This window comes from Quercus robur, chromosome 8 (assembly GCF_932294415.1).
Source record: "Quercus robur chromosome 8, dhQueRobu3.1, whole genome shotgun sequence".
Taxonomy (NCBI): domain Eukaryota; kingdom Viridiplantae; phylum Streptophyta; class Magnoliopsida; order Fagales; family Fagaceae; genus Quercus; species Quercus robur.
Window position 1 is genome coordinate 46,180,975 of NC_065541.1, and position 19,246 is coordinate 46,200,220.

The 19,246-nt window shown below is 35.0% G+C and overlaps 2 protein-coding genes across 2 annotated transcripts; both read right to left on the minus strand.

Annotated features, from left to right (window-relative positions):
* Positions 1–1,643: 1,643 nt before the first annotated feature.
* Positions 1,644–7,502, minus strand: LOC126696224 (V-type proton ATPase subunit D). The gene is made up of 2 exons (XM_050392996.1): positions 7,283–7,502; positions 1,644–2,695 (listed from the first exon to the last, which is right to left on the minus strand). Exon 2 carries the CDS (start codon positions 2,675–2,677, stop codon positions 1,892–1,894), a length of 786 nt encoding a protein of 261 aa, XP_050248953.1. The 5' UTR covers positions 2,678–2,695; positions 7,283–7,502; the 3' UTR covers positions 1,644–1,891.
* Positions 7,503–11,408: 3,906 nt separating this feature from the next.
* On the minus strand, positions 11,409–18,775 carry LOC126696234 (citrate synthase, glyoxysomal). Its single transcript, XM_050393005.1, has 13 exons — positions 18,459–18,775; positions 17,735–17,915; positions 16,976–17,061; positions 16,782–16,886; positions 14,894–14,956; positions 14,611–14,720; positions 14,224–14,343; positions 14,073–14,148; positions 13,791–13,864; positions 13,528–13,648; positions 12,617–12,714; positions 12,403–12,526; positions 11,409–11,813 (listed from the first exon to the last, which is right to left on the minus strand). The coding sequence occupies exons 1-13, from the start codon at positions 18,714–18,716 to the stop codon at positions 11,682–11,684; spliced, it is 1,548 nt and encodes a 515-aa protein (XP_050248962.1). The 5' UTR covers positions 18,717–18,775; the 3' UTR covers positions 11,409–11,681.
* Between the last annotated feature and the right edge of the window lie 471 nt (positions 18,776–19,246).

Here is a 19,246-nt window from a genome sequence, read left to right on the forward strand (position 1 = left end):
AGTCAAAATAGCATAGAAAGATCACTAATGCCATAATATGTCAATTACATGTGCTATCAATGAAATATGATTAAAAGATCTATTGATTGAATTGCAAACCATTGAAAGAAGTCTCAAAATAGCTATACAGATTAAACAACATGGCTGGAAAGGATAGAATGTGAACATGGATCCCTTCCAAAAGATCAAATATAAACTGCAATCCAATTCAAAATAGGTTTACGTATTTTTATGCATGAACTGTCCAATTTTACATTATGTGTATAGCAATTGAAGTTGAAGCTACTTAAATCATGGAATTCCAACAAGGATACTTAAATATTGAATCACATAAAAAGAGATATGCACAGCCATGGCAAACAATTCCATGGAAGCATTACTTACACAAAACTAATATTAGAATCAGTTTTGGACCTGGGCTGAATATCAACTTGGCTCATTTTCTTTAGGTTTATCTCATAAGAATTCCCTCTATCTCTCTGCAAATTTCTGGTCGAAATAGGCAGCAAAGGAATCATTTTGGTGGCTGAAACAACATAGTTCCATGACAAAGTAGGAGGTGGAAATAAGGTAGCATGATGTGGCAAAGACAAGAGGGAGGTGGAGTGAACTAGGGCAGGTTATTGCATGAGAAAAGCAGGACTTGGCAGGAAGAATAGGAGGAGGTGTCGTGACTTGGAAGCTTACTACTTAATTGCAAATTAGTCCCCAAGTTACTGCTTAATGGAACCAAGTCCTTATTCATTAAATTTTATGCAATGGCACCCTTATTTGCCTTCCACATAAATTATGTGTCCTCTTTTATTTCTAAATTTCCATTTACTTAAAATACTACTTGATTATCGTTAATGAAATGATATAGACATTCTTAATCATTAGTGTTGAAGGTGCAAGGTGCGGGATGTTACAATACCCAAGTCACCTAATTAGGAATGATAAAATTGGTTCATCCCATACTCCTTATGGACCATATCTAACAGGATTTCCGTACCCAAAAAAGAGGAAAGAACATCTATGATTTGATCTTATTTCATCCTGTTGTTATTCTTACTACTATATATATATATATATATATATGTATGTATGTATATATATATTATTATCATACAAAATAAATTTTGTGTATCTAAAGCTAGAAAACTAAAGTTAGAAAACTAACTTGAATTTCAATCAAACTTAGATCGAGCAATTTACATTTTAGCTTTTATTTAATTTATTTTTGCTCATGTATAAGGTAGCTGGGAAACTAAATGCAGTTGTGATTTTTTGTTGTCACTTTAGATTTATTGTTTTATAGTTAAACATTGCATACAAATGTAAAATATTATGGTATATCTACCATAACTCATTATAAATTGGGTAATAGAGCAATCGAACTAGATAGTTGAGTCATAGAGAGACAGAAAACACTTGGCAAACTAGCTTCGATGAGAGTTGGGAAGTGCTGAGGTTTGGGATCTGGTGGAAGATTTAAGAACAACTTCAGACCAGAAGTTTTAAAATCAACAGCGACACCAATAAACTAAAAAACCAACCAATCTGGTGTCTTCCGACATTGCTAGAGCCTAGCGCTCCTCCGTATGTTATTTAGGTCATACCTATTTAAAATTACCAGGTAGTACAATCAATAATGACACCAAGAATGCAAAAAATGAGAACTGATCCACTAAGCTTTTTTCAGCTAATCAACTCCAGTCAACAAATATTGCATAACTCAAGTATAAAAAGTCAATTCATAAATAATACACTAGACAGGATAAAAAAACATTAAAAGTTTTATTCAGAACACAACACTGTTATTCTAAATAGTAATCTGAATTTTCCACAGCAAAACAAGAAGCACAGATGAAGCAACGCATCTCTAAAGAGAACATATAAACAAATCCCCAAATCAGAAAATGATGTCCTCATCCTTCCCGGCAGCTGCAGATAACATGTTGTGAGCTGCATTCATTGATATCCCTTTCTGCAAAGACATCTTCTCTGCAACCTGATCCTCAGCAAACCCCTTGGCAGACGCACGCTGTTTCTCAATTGCCTTCTTCTTATAACCTTGTATCTTCTTTAACCTGAAGAAATCCTCCCTTTCCAGCTCATCCAACTCCCCTTTAATGTAAGTTATGGTGTTCTCTATCCTTGGCTTCACAACATTCTCTAGAGCATTAACTCTACGATTAGTGGTCTTGATTGCCTCATCAAGTGTTAAGAATGATGTCTGCAGTGAGGCAAGCTCAACAAGAACCTCAATTGTCTTCACATAAGCAGCACGACAAATCTGAACCTGCTGTCCACCTCTAGCCAATCCAGTTAGGTCATTCTTGGTCTCACCCTCAGTAAAGTACTCAAACTTTGGGAGCCTCACACCAGCAATATTTTCTTGCTTTGATCGAACTTTAAGAGATGCATTTTGGACATTCTCAAGGACAATGTGCTTGATGTTCTCTCCAGCAACATATTTGGCTTCAGTTAGTGCAAATGAGGAGGTCTTCATGACCTCTCCCATTGATTCTTTTGTGGAGACAATCTTTTTAAGAATCTGTCGGAACTGCATAGTTAAAGCATCACTCTTCTTCTTGAGAAGAGCATGACCTCTTGTAGCACCAACAAGGCGAGCTTTCATGGCCCCAAGCATTGTTACAGTGGGAACTACATTCAAGCGCTGGCTTTGGCCGGACATCTTTCCAAATATCTATGCCTAAGATATAAACAGAATAAACATTCAAAGACAATAAAATTGATGAGTGCATCAAGGAATAGAAGATATGCAAGGAAAATAAAAATAAAATTTCACAACTCTTACAGTTTATTATAGTGATAACATTAATGCTAATCAAAAGAGATTCAATTTCTATTCATTCATAAGGAAGCTGCCAAAAATAAGAACTAGAATCAATGTCTATGCTAAAGTGTTACAGAACCCAATTTCAACAACAGATGTATTTGCAAAGCAGGAATTCAATATCACATAATTTGCAAGATGAGTGATGCCAGTTTCCAAAGAATGAGAGAGAAAATAATTTGATGAAGCAGCAGTAACATTATTCATGACACAGTTGACAAAACCACCATAGCATGTTTGGATGAGCTTATTTTTCATTGGCTTATTTGTTTTAAAAATTAGTGTAAAGTACAGGTTTGTACCTAGAAAAAGTAAGGCCCTAAAAAGCTGTACATAAGTTGATGGTGAAAATATGCAAGCATTTTAAGCTAAAACAGACCCTAGTAAAAATATTTTCATTATAAACTGCACAGATACAACAGATGATCAACTAAATTTAGATTCTTGAACATACAATACAAGTATGTACATTACAATCACTAGCACAGACATCGATTGGCTGAGAATCCAATATAAACACAAATTCACAGCATCAGATGCCAATATCAAACTCATTACAAAGAACCCACAATTAACAAATTCCATAAACATACAATCCACTCTGCAAACTGATCTAAAGAACACAATCTCAAGCATCAACTATCTTAAACCAATCAAATCCATAAAAATCAATAACCCACTAATAATTAATCTAATTGAGGGAAATGATCTTAAATTAAAGATTAAGAGCAAAATTACAAAAGACAGTAATCTAAATGATTAAAATGGGTATCTCAATTTATTTTCCAGTTTTTCTATTTTGAAAAATCTCAATTGACTTGTTGCTCAAAAAGACAAGAAAAGAAAACGGTACAAAAATTATAAATCTCTATTTTTCATCATTATTTTGATAAGTAATAAGATTATATAAATCCAAAAAAAAAAAAAAAAAAAAAAAGAGTCACCCAAGTATATAGGAAATATACTAGAGTAAGCAATCAATTACAAAAAAAAATTGCATAAATCTAATAAATCAACAATAGAAAATAAAGAAGGGTTCCTCTTGGCTGACAGCCAATCCAATAAGGTTCTTAAAAAGAACAACTTAAGATCAGGCATATAACTTTCGGTGTCTTCAAAACTCCTGCTTTCCTTTCCCTCCAGATGCACCACATCAAGCAATGGAGGATATAGAAAACACACCAAACATTAATAAAATCAAAGTATTGTTAACCATAAAATCCAAAACTTGGTTTTCTTTCCCTATTTTCCAGCCCTTTCTCGGCAACCAAACAGGAAGAAGTGACTGATGGTAGACAAGAGCTCAACTTAGGTAAATTGGGGGTTTCTGTGAAGTACAGAGGCAATGAGCTTCAATCATTAGGTTTTTTTGGAGATGGACTTGGGTGGGGGGGACCTTCTAAAGTTCCTTCTGCATTATCTCTATATCCAATTCCACTTCTTACTCTACTCTGTGTGTTTGGTTTGGCTTTTTTTCTTTTTTTCATTTCAGCATATTTTCTCATGTACAGCTTTTTAAACCTCACCTTTTTTTTAATGACATGGAACCTCACCGAGGTAGGGTCCTTTAGACCCACCCCTACGGAGTAAATCACGGATACACGACCCCACCTACCAAAAAAAAACAACACTTTTTTTCTAGAATGACAATACTTTTGCCCACTTGAGAAAACAAGAAAATCCAAACCAACACATACCAGCAGCATAGAGTACTACAAAATTTCCTATATAAACTTAAAAGAAATCGGAAGCCATAAGTTACAAAACTTAAAGACCATACAACAGAATTCAGATAATGTACTCACAATGAATTGAGTATTAAACTTATGGAGGAATACACTCAAGATAATTCACTCAAGAGAAGAATCATTTATGGAGGAAATTGGTGGGAGAAAAATATGGAGTGTTCGTGGGGAAATAGTCTTCACAGCCTGTTCAGCACTCAAATGGTTTGGAATTTGGAAGGCAATTAGATTCCTGTCTCCCTATCCACACACCAAGCACCATACCAAACCCTTATACTTCTATCATCCTTTTTTTTAATATAAATATAATATTATCCATAGTAACTTTGATAATTCTTTTTTCTTTTTTTTGGATAGGGGAGAGGGGAGGTGAGTCAAACCCATGACACAGGAAAAAACATTATACTTCTACCCTCTATAAAGTTTTGGTATGATGCTTGGTGTGCAGAAAAGGACCTAGCAACTTTATTTCTTGGGCTATTTCAGTTAGTTGTTAATAAAGATGCTATAATCTTGGATTACACAAATAATGGAAGAGTTCCCTGGTAACCTATGTTTGTAGGTCAGCCCAAGATTGGGAGAAGGAAATGTTTGAAATTTTTTTCAATTGCTTTATTTAGTCTGATCTAAGTGGTAATGGAGGATAAGGTGCTTTGGCGACTTAATACAAAATGGGTGTTTCAATGTTAGATCTTATGATGAGGTGTTGGTGCTGCCTACACGGACTTTTGTTGGAAGGCAGTTTTGGAGGGTAAAAATCCTACAAAGGTAGGTTTTTGTTGTTGTTGTTGTTGTTGTTTTGCGTGTATTGCATCATAGGGGAAAATTCTTACAATATACAATCTTATCAGAAGAGGTATGGTGTTGGCAAACATGTGGTTTTGTGTAAAACTACTGAAGAAAATGTGGATCATTTGCTATTGCATTTTTTTTTTTTGATAGGTAATAAGAATTTTATTGATAAGAAAAGTACAAGGTGTCTACGATAGTAAACTCACTGCACTTGAATCAAACTATTGCATTGTCCAGTAGCATCAGAATTATGTTTTTAATTTTTTTTAGCTTTTTGAAGAGATGGGTGATGCTGAAGACAGTGAAGAATTGCTTCATTGTTTACTTATCAAAAAAAAAAAAAAAAGGAATTGCTTCATTGTTGGCAGCTAAGTTCCCAAGACTTTCTAAAACAGAGTTTGGAATGATGCACCTTCATGTTCAACGTTCATGTATGGAGGAAGAGTAATAGGACATTTGAAGATTTGGAACTATACATAGAGAGATTCAAATTTCATTAGTTTTTGTTCTACTGGCAATCCTCAGAATTGAAATATCTTACTATATTTTCCAATTGAAATGAAATATTATTACTGAAATTTCATTGTACATCTACATACAGCTTTAGCAGATAGCATTTTAAAGATCCAATTAAACAAACCTAGCATCAAAGAAATTCATCATCTGAAGAGGATGGCATCCTCTAGTTTGATATAAGTTCTCTTTCTTTTAATTTTGGGGAGGGAAGGGGGAGGCAGGTCAAACGACATGGAGACTGGGGAAGGGGGTAGGTGCCAATCAGGGTAGAAGCCAGTTGCCTTGCTCTAAGTTGTATATAGCATTCAGCACCTACATATTGCACTGCTTTTTACACAAAGTTTACTTAACTCTCGATCCCCTACAAGAACCCTAGACAACCCCAACCTGGACTATTTTGGGTTAGTAATTCATCCATAATTCAACTTTAGTACACCCTTCATTTTAAATCCTACAATTTCTATTTGAGAAATATGTAAAGTATGCGTGTGTTTGGCTAGCTATCATCTTGGGGGTGGACTCATATTTCCAAGCAAAAAAGCCTAATTAAGTGAGAAAAGTACTTTAAAATGTTAGCTAATCCATCTACTAGATTTCTCGTTATTTGGGTAACAAGAAATAAAAAACCTTCAACTAAACTGTGGCAACTACATATACATCAGTTTAATAACTTAAATTTTATAAATACTTCTTCCTTCTTCTTCTTCTTTTTTGTTTTAAACTAGTTAATCGCTCCCCTAGTTTGAGCCGCACCAGAACTACAGAAAATGAAATCCAATTCAAAACTTCTTTCATTTGACTGTAGTGTTCCACTTTTTTTCTATTTCACAAAAATTTTTGAGCAAACAGAGGTGAGGATCATTTTTCTCCTCAATTGAACTTCAGGAAATAAAACATAAAAAATAAAAAGCTAAATCAAGCTCAACTTAAATGATCCCAATTGTGAGAATTCAATTAGTAACTGAAAGAATTTGGATCTAAGGCATCATCATCACCAATAAGAGTTAAAACAGAGTTCCATCAAATCAGAAATATATCTTAAATTAACACATAAAGAAACAAAAATAAGTATTTTTTGTTCATACACAGATCTTAGCAATACATGCACATGTGATGTGTAATAAATTGATAATTTCTAAATGTGCACAAGTAAGTATCATCATCAACGAACTACTTGTACAGTTGCAATTTTACATAAGCTAAACTATGTTAAGGTTTCTGTGTTTGTTTGTTTTTTTCAATGGAATGAAAAGGAAATATATATCGGAATTGATAAACGGAAAATAAAAGCAGTGATGCCCAGTCCCTTTTTTTTGGGGGGGTTTCCCAATTCCAAAAGAGAAAGTAATTGAGTTTGATCAAAGCATAGAAGCGCATTTTAGAGAGAGACCTGTGCAGTGAATGGGTTGAGGGTGTGAGCGGAGCGGAGCGGAGAGTCCGAGTCGCCACCGGTTGAGATTTGAGTTGGCTGATGATTTTGATCTCAACTTCTTCACGCACTCGCACTGCAAGACTCGTTTCTTGCTGTCTTTTTGGTTGGGCCTATTTGTGAACCTTCCTCTTCAGTTTATTAACCTGCCTTTTCTTTTTCTTTTCTTTTTTGGGTAAAATGTGTAACTATCCTGAGTTTGGGCGAGGGATAAGAGACGAGAGTGAGTCGGAGAATGAGTAACGTCCGTTAAAGGACTACGTTAGTTAGTTTAAAAAAAAGTTTTAAATCTCATTGATATTAGCCCAAATTTTAAAAGTAGTTTACGTATTTTACCCTTTTGTTTTTGCAATATATTTTAACCCCATCAAAAAAAAGAAGAAGAAGAAAATTACTGAAATTTGTTTAGAAAAATTAGTTTCATTTATTCGTAATTAACTTATTATACAATAAGAAGAAAAAAAAAAAAAGATAAGATAAGCATTGTTTGAGTCACTAAAACTTCCTTTCTTTTATTTAAGAAAAGAAAAAAGAAAAGGGCTGAGTAAATTTTATGCCTTTAGTTTGGGATGGGAACTTATGGTAACGTTATGGTAGAAAGGGATGAGATTTTTTTTCAAAATAATATTTATTCTCAAACAATTTCGTTAGTTAGCAACGTTTTCAAACTATTTAGGAAACTAACATCTCGAGTCTGAAAGACTCGAATTCACTGTAGCAACTCAAGTCTATTAAACTCAATTTCTATGTGGAACTCGAGTTCCAATTCCTGTGGCTCTTTTCTCTTCCAGTTCTTTCTGTTCTTCCTTCTTTTTTCTTTCTTAAGACCCAAATCAAAATTTTAGAAAATACCCAAGACTCAAAGGCTCTGATTTCTGCAAATTTGGTTTGGAGAGAGAGTGAGAATATGATTTTCTTTCTTAAAACCCAAATCAAAATTCAGAAAATACCCAAAACCCAAAGGCTAGGGTTTCTGCAAATTTGGTTTAGAGAGAGAGAATCTAAACCATTGTTGGTGTGTTACTGCGTTTTCTGGGTTGCATTGCTGTGTTTTTGTTGTGGGCATTGCTACGTTTTATAGGTTGAGTTGTTGCGTTCTTATTGTAGATCTACTTTAGAGAACTCGAGTCTTAAGGACTCATGTTCCTTGGAACTCGACTCTATCATATTCAATTTGCTTTAGTGAACTCGACTCTTTCAAACTCGAGTTGTTAGTTTTCCAATAGTTTGGAAACATTTTTAACTAACGAAATAGTTTGGAAACATTTCTAACTAACGAAATAATTTGAAAATAGGTGTTATTTTGAAGAAAAAAAAATCCGAAAGGAATGAGTAAATTAATTAAACTAAACGTCAGCTTGGAGTCCTTTCTTTGTAAATACGAAAGTGGGCTAACATAATGGAATCAACAAAGAAGGAGGGTGATGGGAATGAATAAACAAATAATATTTAATTGAATTAGAGATGTAGTATTGAAGTTGAATTGATGTAGGTGCATGCAAAAAACAAATGACTAAATTAGAAAAAGAAAAAAAATATTTTGGGTTAATTTAACATTTTTTTTTAGAGAGTTTTAACCTATGATGTTCATTCTTCATGATAACTCTTTATTATCAGACCAAGACACCAATTAGTTTTTGTTGTAGGCAAAGATTGACTATGAAAAGTACTTGGGGTTGCCCTCCTTTGTGGGGAAAAACAAGAAAGCTTGTTTCACTTTAATCAAGGAACGAATTTGGGCACGAATGAAAGGATGGAAGGAGAAGTTGCTCTCCCAAGCCGGCAAGGAGATCATGATCAAGGCTATTATACAATCAATACCTACCTATTCCATGAGTGTGTTCAAACTGCCTACAAGCTTATGCAAGGATATTGAAGCTATGATTAGGAAGTTTTGGTGGGGGCAAGAAGAGAAGAAGAAAACCCATTGGGTGAAATGGAGCTCCTTGTATTCTTTGAAGTCTGTGGGTGGCATGGGGTTTAGGGACTTTTAGCATTTCAACAACGCTTTATTAGCTAAGCAAGTGCGGCGGCTTTTTCACCAAAAGGATACCCTTCTCTATAGGGTGTTCAAAACGAAGTTCTTCCCAAATGGGAGCATTTTTTATGCTGCTGTACTTGCAAAATGCTCCTATGCTTGGCAAAGCATATTGCAGGCTAGGGAGGTTGTACAGAAGGGTGCTATTTGGCATGTTGGTGATGGAAAATCAATAAAGGTTTGGGAGAATCGATGGTTACCTGATCTTGCAAACAGTAAAATCTTGTCGCCAAGTTTGAATTCTGCTATCTCATGGGTTAGTGATCTCCTAATGCCCAATGCCCAATCTTGGAATGTGGATTTGATTGATCAGACTTTCATGCAATGGGAGGCTGAAGAGATTAAATGGATCCATGTCAGTGGAATTGGTCAGGATGATGCCTATGTTTGGCCGTTCACTTTAGATGGGGAATATTCTGTCTGTAGTGTATATCACTTGCTTGCCTCGGGTTCACTAATGGCTGATCAAGCTTCAACTTCGTCAGAGGATCAAAAGGTTTGGAAGAGCATTTGGCATATCCGAGCTCCTAATAAAATTAGCCATTTTATATGGAGAGCTGTCAAGGACTCTTTGCCAACCAAGGAGAATCTGCATAAGAGACACATTCCATTAGATGTAACATGCTCCCTTTGTGATGAACATCAAGAAACAATTATGCATGCTCTCTAGTTATGTGATTAGACCAAGGTAGTTTGGAAATTTGAAGTCAATTTTGCTGTGATGTATAAAACCAAATTTCGGACTTTCATGGATCTGTAGGCAAAGGATCAGTCTTCCACGTGGCCTGGTTCTTTACAATTGCTTAGAGCTTGTGGCAAAGACGCAATAGGCTTTGAGAAAAGCAGCCTTCTTGGCCCCTTCATGAAGTCAGTAGGCAAGCTAAGGACATGGTGACAAAATATTTTGAGATCCATAAGCAGCCACCTAAACTTCAGAGGAGAGCAGCTCCGATTCATTGGCTACCTCCACTAGAAGGCATGTATAAAGCCAACTTTGATGCAACCTATTTTGGTAACTTAGGAATGGCAGGTATTAGAGTTGTTGTTCGTGATAGTGAGGGAGAAATAATTGCTGCCCTCAGTTAGAAGATACGTGAGCCTCATTCGGTGGATGTTGCTAAAGCTTTAGCTTGTAATAGATTAGTTGCTTTTACAAAAGAGTTGTGTCTGTTTTCTGTGATTGTTGAAGGAGACAGCAAGCGGGTTGTTCAAGCAGTCACCGACAAGGGGGAGAACCTGATAGTTTTCGGTCATGTGATTAAGGAGATTCAAGGCTTATGTTCTAGTTTTACAAGGATTAGTTTTCAATGTGTTAGGAATGAGGGAAATAAGTTAGCTCATATCCTTGCACGTAAAGCAGTTGTATTTGCTGACACTGATGTTTGGGTGGAAGAACTACCCACTGATCTAGAGGATGTATACCAAATGGATTTGATTGATTAATAAAACTTCGCTTACCTGATTCTCAAAAAAAAAAAAAAAAAATTAAACCCTAGATCTCTTATTCAACTATTAGAGAGTTTACTAATTGAGTTAACTAGAACCCACAAGGATTAATTTAACTATTGAATTATTATGCTCAAGTGAAAGATGCCAACTTAGGTCGCTCCCCTCTGCCCATTTTTTATTATTTAAAAATATATATATATTTTTTATATATATGTTATTTTATGGGGCACATTATTTGCATAAACCTTCAACAGCCTACAGGTATCAGAAAAATTATTTCTTCCAAGGGGAAGGAAACATGTTTTAACAGCTGCGTTCGTTCTCAACTTAAGACACTTCAAAGTTCAAAGACTTGTCAAGCTCCAGCAAGCTTCCACTCTTAACCAACCATCTGCCAATATATAAGAATCTCAAACAGTTCTGAAAATTTTAATTACATTCTTTAATTTGATTCTCAAATGATAGCTTATATATTAACTATGATGAGTGAAATTGTATTCAGTGTTGAGTTGAATCGAAGTCCAGTTGTCACCATTGGAAAGGGAGTAAATGACCACAGGTTGAATCAGCTAAGTATAAATAAATTAGTGCAAGAGCATGTTGAAAGAAGCTATTGATTAATTTAATGTCTCAAAATACATGCAGAGACGCCAATACACCACATTGTTCTTATTTATGCTGTAGTACATGCCTAAACCATAACCCACAAACCATTCCACTTCAACTTGTAGGCATATAAATATAAACATGATTAGAGTCGCAGAGAAAGATATACTAATTTCTCCTTGATTTTTTTTTTTTTTTTTTTTTTTTTTTTTTTTTTTTTTAAGGAGATTTCTTATTCGTCATGCTCGACATGAACCCAGATAAAGCCTAAACACCAGATCCTGACATCCGCCGCTTTGTGGCATTTGAAATAGACACCTGACCAAGTCGGTCTGCCCCTGGGGATACCATCCGTTCTTGGAGTGACATATAATGCCGCAGCCATGCCCCAGTATAAACCTGAATTATCACCCAGATCAGTAATATGAGGAAACATCAAAATAACATGAAGAAATTAAATCAATTGCTGAAAAACGTGTGACCACTGAGCACTATAATGTGCATTTCAATTACCAAAACACAGAATGAAAACAAAAGTAATCTTGAAGAAAAAAACCATAATTTTAGGACCTCAATCTTAATATAGGTTTACTTTATCATCCTGTGGAACACATGGGTTTCTTTTCCTATGTACTGAAGGACAATTATAATTCATTCCCTAGATTGTAGAAAGAGCGACCTGTGGTATTCAAAGAAATTTATAGTATAACTTCAGAAGTTGTAGAGCAGAGAGCAAGATACTCATCATTTTGTTAAAAGAATCAAAATCTCTCTCTCTCTCTCTCGGCACGAAATTTGGTATGTGTGTTAATAACATAGAGAATATGTAAATCCAATGGTGAAATTTCAAGATATTAATCCAATAGAAAATTATTGGGTGATACACCATTTGTAACTTGAACCAGACTGATATATCTATACACAAGCACGCACGTGCGCACAAACACAAACAAATTAAAGGGGAAAATAAAAAGACTGGGGAATTAACCTGTTGCGGTCTCATTATCTTTGTATCCGGATCATCCAGGGACTCTCTCCAGTGTGCTAAGTACCCAGCCATTCGTGGGATTGCAAATAAAACAGTGAAGAATTCCGTTGGAAATCCCATTGCCCTGATCAATGTGAATTTAGTACCTTCATACTAATTATGTTATCCGAGGGAAATTCAAGATATCATTCAAGAGCAGTGAAATCAATGATACCTGTATATTAACCCTGAGTAGAAATCAACATTTGGATATAGCTTTCTCTTAACAAAGTACTCATCAGATAAAGCAGCCTTCTCCAAAGCAACAGCAACCTACAAATGGCATAAAAATAAAAGAATGAAAACTATGAAGCCATATCATCTTACTCATGAGATACATGGGTAGTGACATGCTATCAAATGCCAAACTATAAGAAAAATCATCAAAAGTGAATTGGAACTGAACGGAATCCAATCATGACTTGAATCTTTATAGTTCATGTTTAAACAAAAAACATTACCCTTAAGAACTACAGAGTTTATATTCATCATATTGATAATGAATATCTTCACAAGTTATGTAGTAATGTAAGTTCACCTTTTATCTTTGGGTTCCTTGAATAGTTCCATTTGTAGGAAGTTGAAAATTTCTACCAAATTATCATACCCTCAAAAATTTCCCTTTATTTTCTATTACATGTAGGGTAACACGAAAAGGGTATATTTTGCCTGCAATTCTCATGGCCTTTTGGGATACTTTCCCCCCTTCTTTGGAAGACTTTTCAAAGCAGTATACTGAAATATACAATGGAGTGAGTTGTGTAGGAATCATGCAATATGCAAAGTTTTGCTAAAACTGGTCCCTCATTTATATGAAGATGTCTAAACCCACTCGTTTAATGATTTCATTTTTCTGTTTCCAAAAAAAAAAAAATCTACTTTATCTTTATAACTCAATTCTCCATTCAATGAAATATTTACTTTTAATTGACTCTGATATGAGCAATGTAGCAACACTCATAACTTATTAATCATCTATAATATTGGAACTGCGCTGCGGCTCGAACTAGCAATCCATGCATGAACAAATAATAGAGGACACATTCAGCCCTCCAGGAAGAAATATAACATAGAGTAGAAAAACACCTCAATCAAAGGATCCCGGCCAACAATGGAGAAGACTTCCTCAGCCAGTTTCTTTATCACCTTCGCTCTTGGGTCATAGTTTTTGTACACACGATGCCCAAAACCTGACATCTTGCGCTTCCTAGAGAAATGAAGTGATATAAGAATATTATTCAAACTTCAAAAAGAAGGGGAAAAAAGTAGACAAATATATATCACATTCCATGCAAAAGAGTCATTGACACCTGTTAGTAAGAAAAATCAATGGACAGAACAACAATTACCTATTTTTTACCCCCTCAATGAACTCTGGGATGTTGTCAACAGTTCCAATCTCATTTAGCATCTTAAGCACAGCCTACAATAGACAATGTTATGAGGAAAGATTACTTAATGGTGGCACAAAATATAATTTGAGCACAAAAGGTCTGATTAAAAGACCTATAATGTAGAAATTTCACTAAACATAGCAAATTCATCCATGATGTCCATGACGAAGTTAATTACAGAGCCACATTAAAGCATGGAAAGAGACTACAAAAATGAGATCATGCTATAATGCATACCTCATTAGCTCCACCATGAAGAGGACCATACAGTGCTCCAACGGCTCCAGCAAGAGCAGTGTATACATCAACACCACTGTAGAGACAAATCCAGGTATGTGACAAAAGAGTTTAATGCCAAATTATTTTGGTCAGGTGTTAAGATGCCTACCTTGATGCTAGATGCCTGGCAGCAGCTGTGGAACAATTCATTTCATGTTCTGCATGAAGTATGAAGAGGATATCTAGCACCCTAGCTAGTCGAGGATTGGGTTTATATGTCCTATTGCCTCTGCAATTTTGTAGGAAGAAAATCTTAATTAGGTTAGAGAAGGAAAAATTCCATTTTTTCCCAAAAAAATAATAACTCTATTGAAAATAAAAGAGTCGGTTTATTCCATGCTAAAGAACAGTGTACTATATTCATATTACTTAGAAAGATGATGACATGACAATAGTGCATCAGCACTGGCATCTCAGAGGAAATAATAACATCAGAAGAAAATTTATCATTGTATCCCAAATATCATTAAGAACAAAATATGCTGGCAATACATACAATGAATCTAGCATGTATAAGAAATTCTCTGCATAAGAAAGGTTGTTGGAAGGAAGAACTGGAGGTCTTCCTGCCAACCTCAAATAAGCTGCTGCTGCGATGGTTGGTGCCTGCAAGTAAATATTGATTTTACATATAAATTAGTGGGAAGATGCCAAATAAGTGCAATGTAAGCCTATAGCAGCCGGCATACTACCAAACTTTAACTGGATGGCTATACAACTTGCAACATCTCAGTTAAGGCACAAAGCCAAAAGAAAGAAAGTAAATTGAATAACCAAACCTTCCCAAGAACACGTGCTATTTGTTTGTCTCGCACTTGTTTTGACTGGTAAAGATCTTGGCCCTGGATCAACAAATAATCAGAAATATCAAAAAGCATCTGGCAATAAATCACAAATTAACACATAGATGTACACAATAACACCTCAGCATATCAGAATTTCATACCTTCACTTAAACAAGGAAACTAAGAGATTGATATTTATGTAAAAGGTGGGTGCCAATAATAACTAAGGCTGTCATTAAATTAAATACACAATGAACATTGGCTAATAGTAAATGCTATTGTAACATTCTCCAAATAAGAAAGGATAATGGGAGCAATTTTTCCACAATTCCAATAATAGCCACCTTCACGTGTTAAAAATGTTTAGACAGCTGCATCTTCTAACGCTAGGTGATTATTTGTTGGTTCTCAATGAAGTAAATCAATGAATCAGGTTATTTGCAAAACATAAAATAAAAACTACATCAACCCTAACTCTAGGAAAATACATACACTTTGTTCAATTATAAAAGAATAATTGCAGGAAATAAATGTGAAATGAAGAGAAAGTTGCTTTCCCATAACAATTTTGTTTACAAAAGAGTAATGTTAGAGCCACAAACTATTTTACAAACTGCTGAAGTTGCATTGTACCCGTCAGCTAAAAAAATTAGCAGGACTAAATGGTCAGACCTTAAGTTTATAAATTTATTTTAATTTTTAATTACACCAAATTTAAGAGTTCCAATTTCCAATTACTGTTCATCTCTGCCCTAAGTTCACTGTCGGCAAACTTGCATCTCAGCTCAGCCACTTTTGGTTTTTAAGCCAATGGGTGGATGGCCTCCAAAGGAACTAAGAGAACATCCATTAATGATTTACAAATGTTGGCCAATACCCAAAACAATGAATAAGTATATGAAAACGTTTTAAAAAAATACTGACTTTTTGCCTTTGGAGGGATCGAAGGTGTCGGGAGAAGAGCTATTGGTGGAAACAAAGCTGTTGTGGGTTGGGGGAAGTGCATTTTTTAGGGTGTAGGAAGTAGAAACGGATCGCAAAGGCAGTGGCTAAAGCACCAAACACGGTGGCCGTAGAGACCGGAGCGAGCACACGAGAGTTCATGGGTTTTGGCCTTGAGAGGTTGTGTAACTTTCCCAAGAAATTTTCCTTTAGGTCGAGCTGAGCTTCTGTTTGGCCTTTTTTTTGGCTTCTACGATGCAAGCTGGCCTACAGTGAACTCAGGGAGGAGATGAACAGTCACCAGAAATTGTTTTAAGTTTTTGGTGTAATTAAAAACTATAATGAATTTTTATACTTAAAATCTGACTATTTAGTCCAGCTCATTATTTTTAGATGACATGTACCATGCTCCTTCAGCGGTTTGTAAAAAGTTTGTAAAGTAGTTTGTGGCTCTAGCATTACTCTTTATAAAAAGTTTGGAGAAAATTGTCCCAACTTTCCCAACAACACATTAATCTATTAAAGTAGGATGAGACTTAAGGCAAAGTATTTCTTGCAAGGATAAAATAAGTGGTGGAGTTAAAATCCTTGACAATTACCAAATGAGCATAAACTGATAGAAAGCAGTTTTTTTTTTTTCTTTATCAATCAATGGAACCCTTCACCAAGTGGCTTGAAATTCATACCAGAATTTTATTTCCAAAAGTTAAATTAGAGATATTCCTTGAAATTTAGTGAAAAATTGGGTATGGAAAGCTTTTCACAAGATAGAAGAAATGTCAAGTAACAGTACATATATAAAACCTATGCTATTATACTTGTACCTGTAAAATATTGATACCTGATAAAAATAAAAAATAAAAAAGAGAAGAATTTTCTTCTACCTAATCAAAAGAGTACTACAAAACTCACTACATCAAGCTCAAATTATCGAACTTACTCTGAGAGCAGGATTGGCATCAGGATGAAAGATGGAGAGAGCACTCATTGCACTGACAAGTACACCCATTGGGTGAGCATCATGAGGCATCGCCTGTATTATATCCTACAAAACAAATTTACCAAAACCAGAACTTAGAATCATACTCTTTTTTCTATTAATTTATTTATAATGAGAAAGAAAGTAAAGCATACCAGAATTCCCTGTGGTACGGCTGAATGCTGAGAAATAGCAAATTCCCAGTCTGCTAGCTGATTTTCAGAAGGCAAATTCCCATACACTGGGCAAAAAAAAAAAGAGTTTCAGATACAGAAATTGAATTAAGAAAGTAGACATAAGAGTGCAAGTAAACACACAGAGATGAACATTGTATAATTAAAGATACAAACAGTATAAATATAATTTTTGAGGAATCAAAACAATTCTATACTAAATAAAAAAAATTTATAGAAATTCTCAGGTTTAATTAATCACTATAACATAATTTCATTTTAGCATGTCCAGCATATTACATTCATATCAATATAATGGCGTATTTTCCTTCAGAAAATAAAAGTGCATAATACTTGTTCATACTTATAGTGGCAATACAGTGTGCGTGTGAGAGAGAGAGAGAGAGAGAGAGAAGAATAAGACAATCCTTTAACAAGATTTATGTATGTACTTCTAAAATCCCAATTCATTTATTTTATCAAGCCTCATTTTCTCCACTAATTATTCTTTTCTTTAGTGGTAATTACACATGCACCAAGTGGGTCTTGAGCCCATGGCCTCATCCCCCGCCTGCACTTGTGAGATGAGCAAGTGCTATTTGAGTAGGGCTCATTGACTAATTGGCTTATTATCAAAAAGTTATCAACAAATTATTCTAGTAAATTAGAACATATTATAACATAAATGATTGTTAGTCATTAGAAACAAGTACAATATAGGAATCTCCACAGAGAACTTACTTAAGAGGTAGGCCACTTCCACAAAGGTGCTATTTTCAGCCAACTCCTCAATTGGGTAGCCCCTATACCTAAGGATACCCTCATCACCATCAATATAACAAATCGATGACCGAACAGGAGCTGTATTCAGATAGCCTGGGTCATAAACTTTGAGCCCCTTGTCATTTTTCCCAGTTGTAATCTGTATATCCACAAGACCAATTGCAAAATTTAAAGTTCATCGAAAACAATAAAATCAGTACACCTGAAGTTAATTCATCAATATAGAAAAGTACAATGCCAATAATCACATCAAACAAACATATATTGATGCCATGTCCAGCAGCCAAACATTAAAAATTATCGGTAATGAATTGTAACTTAATATCAAATCCTTTAATCAATAAATCTCATTTATATCTATGATTTTCTCAACAAAAACACGTCAAAATTAAAATTCAATCACTCCCAAATCAAAACAAGTCCAAATGAAACCCAAAAAGCCAATCGGATCAGAACTTTAAAATAAATAAATAAAAACTAGATCACATAACCAATAATTCAAAACCCAATTCCAAAATCCTATCTTTTTTCTCTGTTCTGAAAAAATTTCCCCAACAACCACAACCCAGATCATAAACAACTATCACAAACCAAAACAGAACAAAATTCAAGAAAAGCAAATCAAACCCAGTTGAGCTTTTCAAAAGACAAAAAACAATTCACGTAAGAACATAAGACATACCTGCTTAAGATCAGTAGCTTTGACAGTGCCATCCTCAGAGACCGGTACCTGGTACTTCTTGCCGGTCCTTCCATCAACGACGGTCAAGGAGCCTACAAGGTTTCCGGGGGGTGAGACCTGAGCTGAGAGGCAGTTTGGCTCGAGAGATGGCGCCACCTCAATGAGCTCATTGGAGGAGGTGGCGGTGGTTAAGTGCGCAGTCAGCACCGCCAACCGCCCTCGCGCCACCGCCGACGATATCTCTGACACGCCTGACATTTTTTTTGTCTTTCTGTTATCAAAGTCAAGAAGAAGAAGAAGAGCAATGAAAACTTTAATATGGCAGTAGTATTTATATTTAAATATTTACTAGTGCTATTTTTGTTTTTTGTTTTTTGGTTTTTGATTCACAAACAGGGAAAGAGATTTTTTTTATTATTATTATTATAAAAAACAGGGGTTTTCTTTTTGTATAATGGAGTATTGGGGTGAGAAAAATGTGAGCCGCGTGGGAGTTTTGTAAGAAAGGTTTTTCTTTTTATTATTAATTAATTATACTACAGCTTTGTAATCAATCAACATTATAGATAATTAGTAATACTAATTAGTGAGAAGGTGGTGCTCTTACTGTTCACAACATAGTATCTCTCTAAATATTAGGATCAAGTTCCTTTTTTTAGGTTCTCTACAAATAAAATTAAAAAAAGTCCCATTTTTTAGGGACTTCCACTAGGGGTGTGCAGAAAACCCACCGATCCACCAAACCCAACCCATCGGGTTGGGTCGGTTTTTAAGGCTTGGTGGGTTGG

Coding starts and splice junctions, on each gene's coding strand:
- LOC126696234 (XM_050393005.1), bottom strand. CDS start 18,716: ATGTCAGGCGTGTCAGAGATATCGTCGGCGGTGGCGCGAGGGCGGTTG. Junction 16,887..16,975: donor CCGTACCACAGGGAATTCTG/GTATGCTTTACT, acceptor TTTGTTTTGTAG/GATATAATACAGGCGATGCC. Junction 13,649..13,790: donor ATTGAGGGGGTAAAAAATAG/GTAATTGTTGTT, acceptor TCATTTCTCTAG/GAAGCGCAAGATGTCAGGTT.
- LOC126696224 (XM_050392996.1), bottom strand. CDS start 2,677: ATGTCCGGCCAAAGCCAGCGCTTGAATGTAGTTCCCACTGTAACAATG.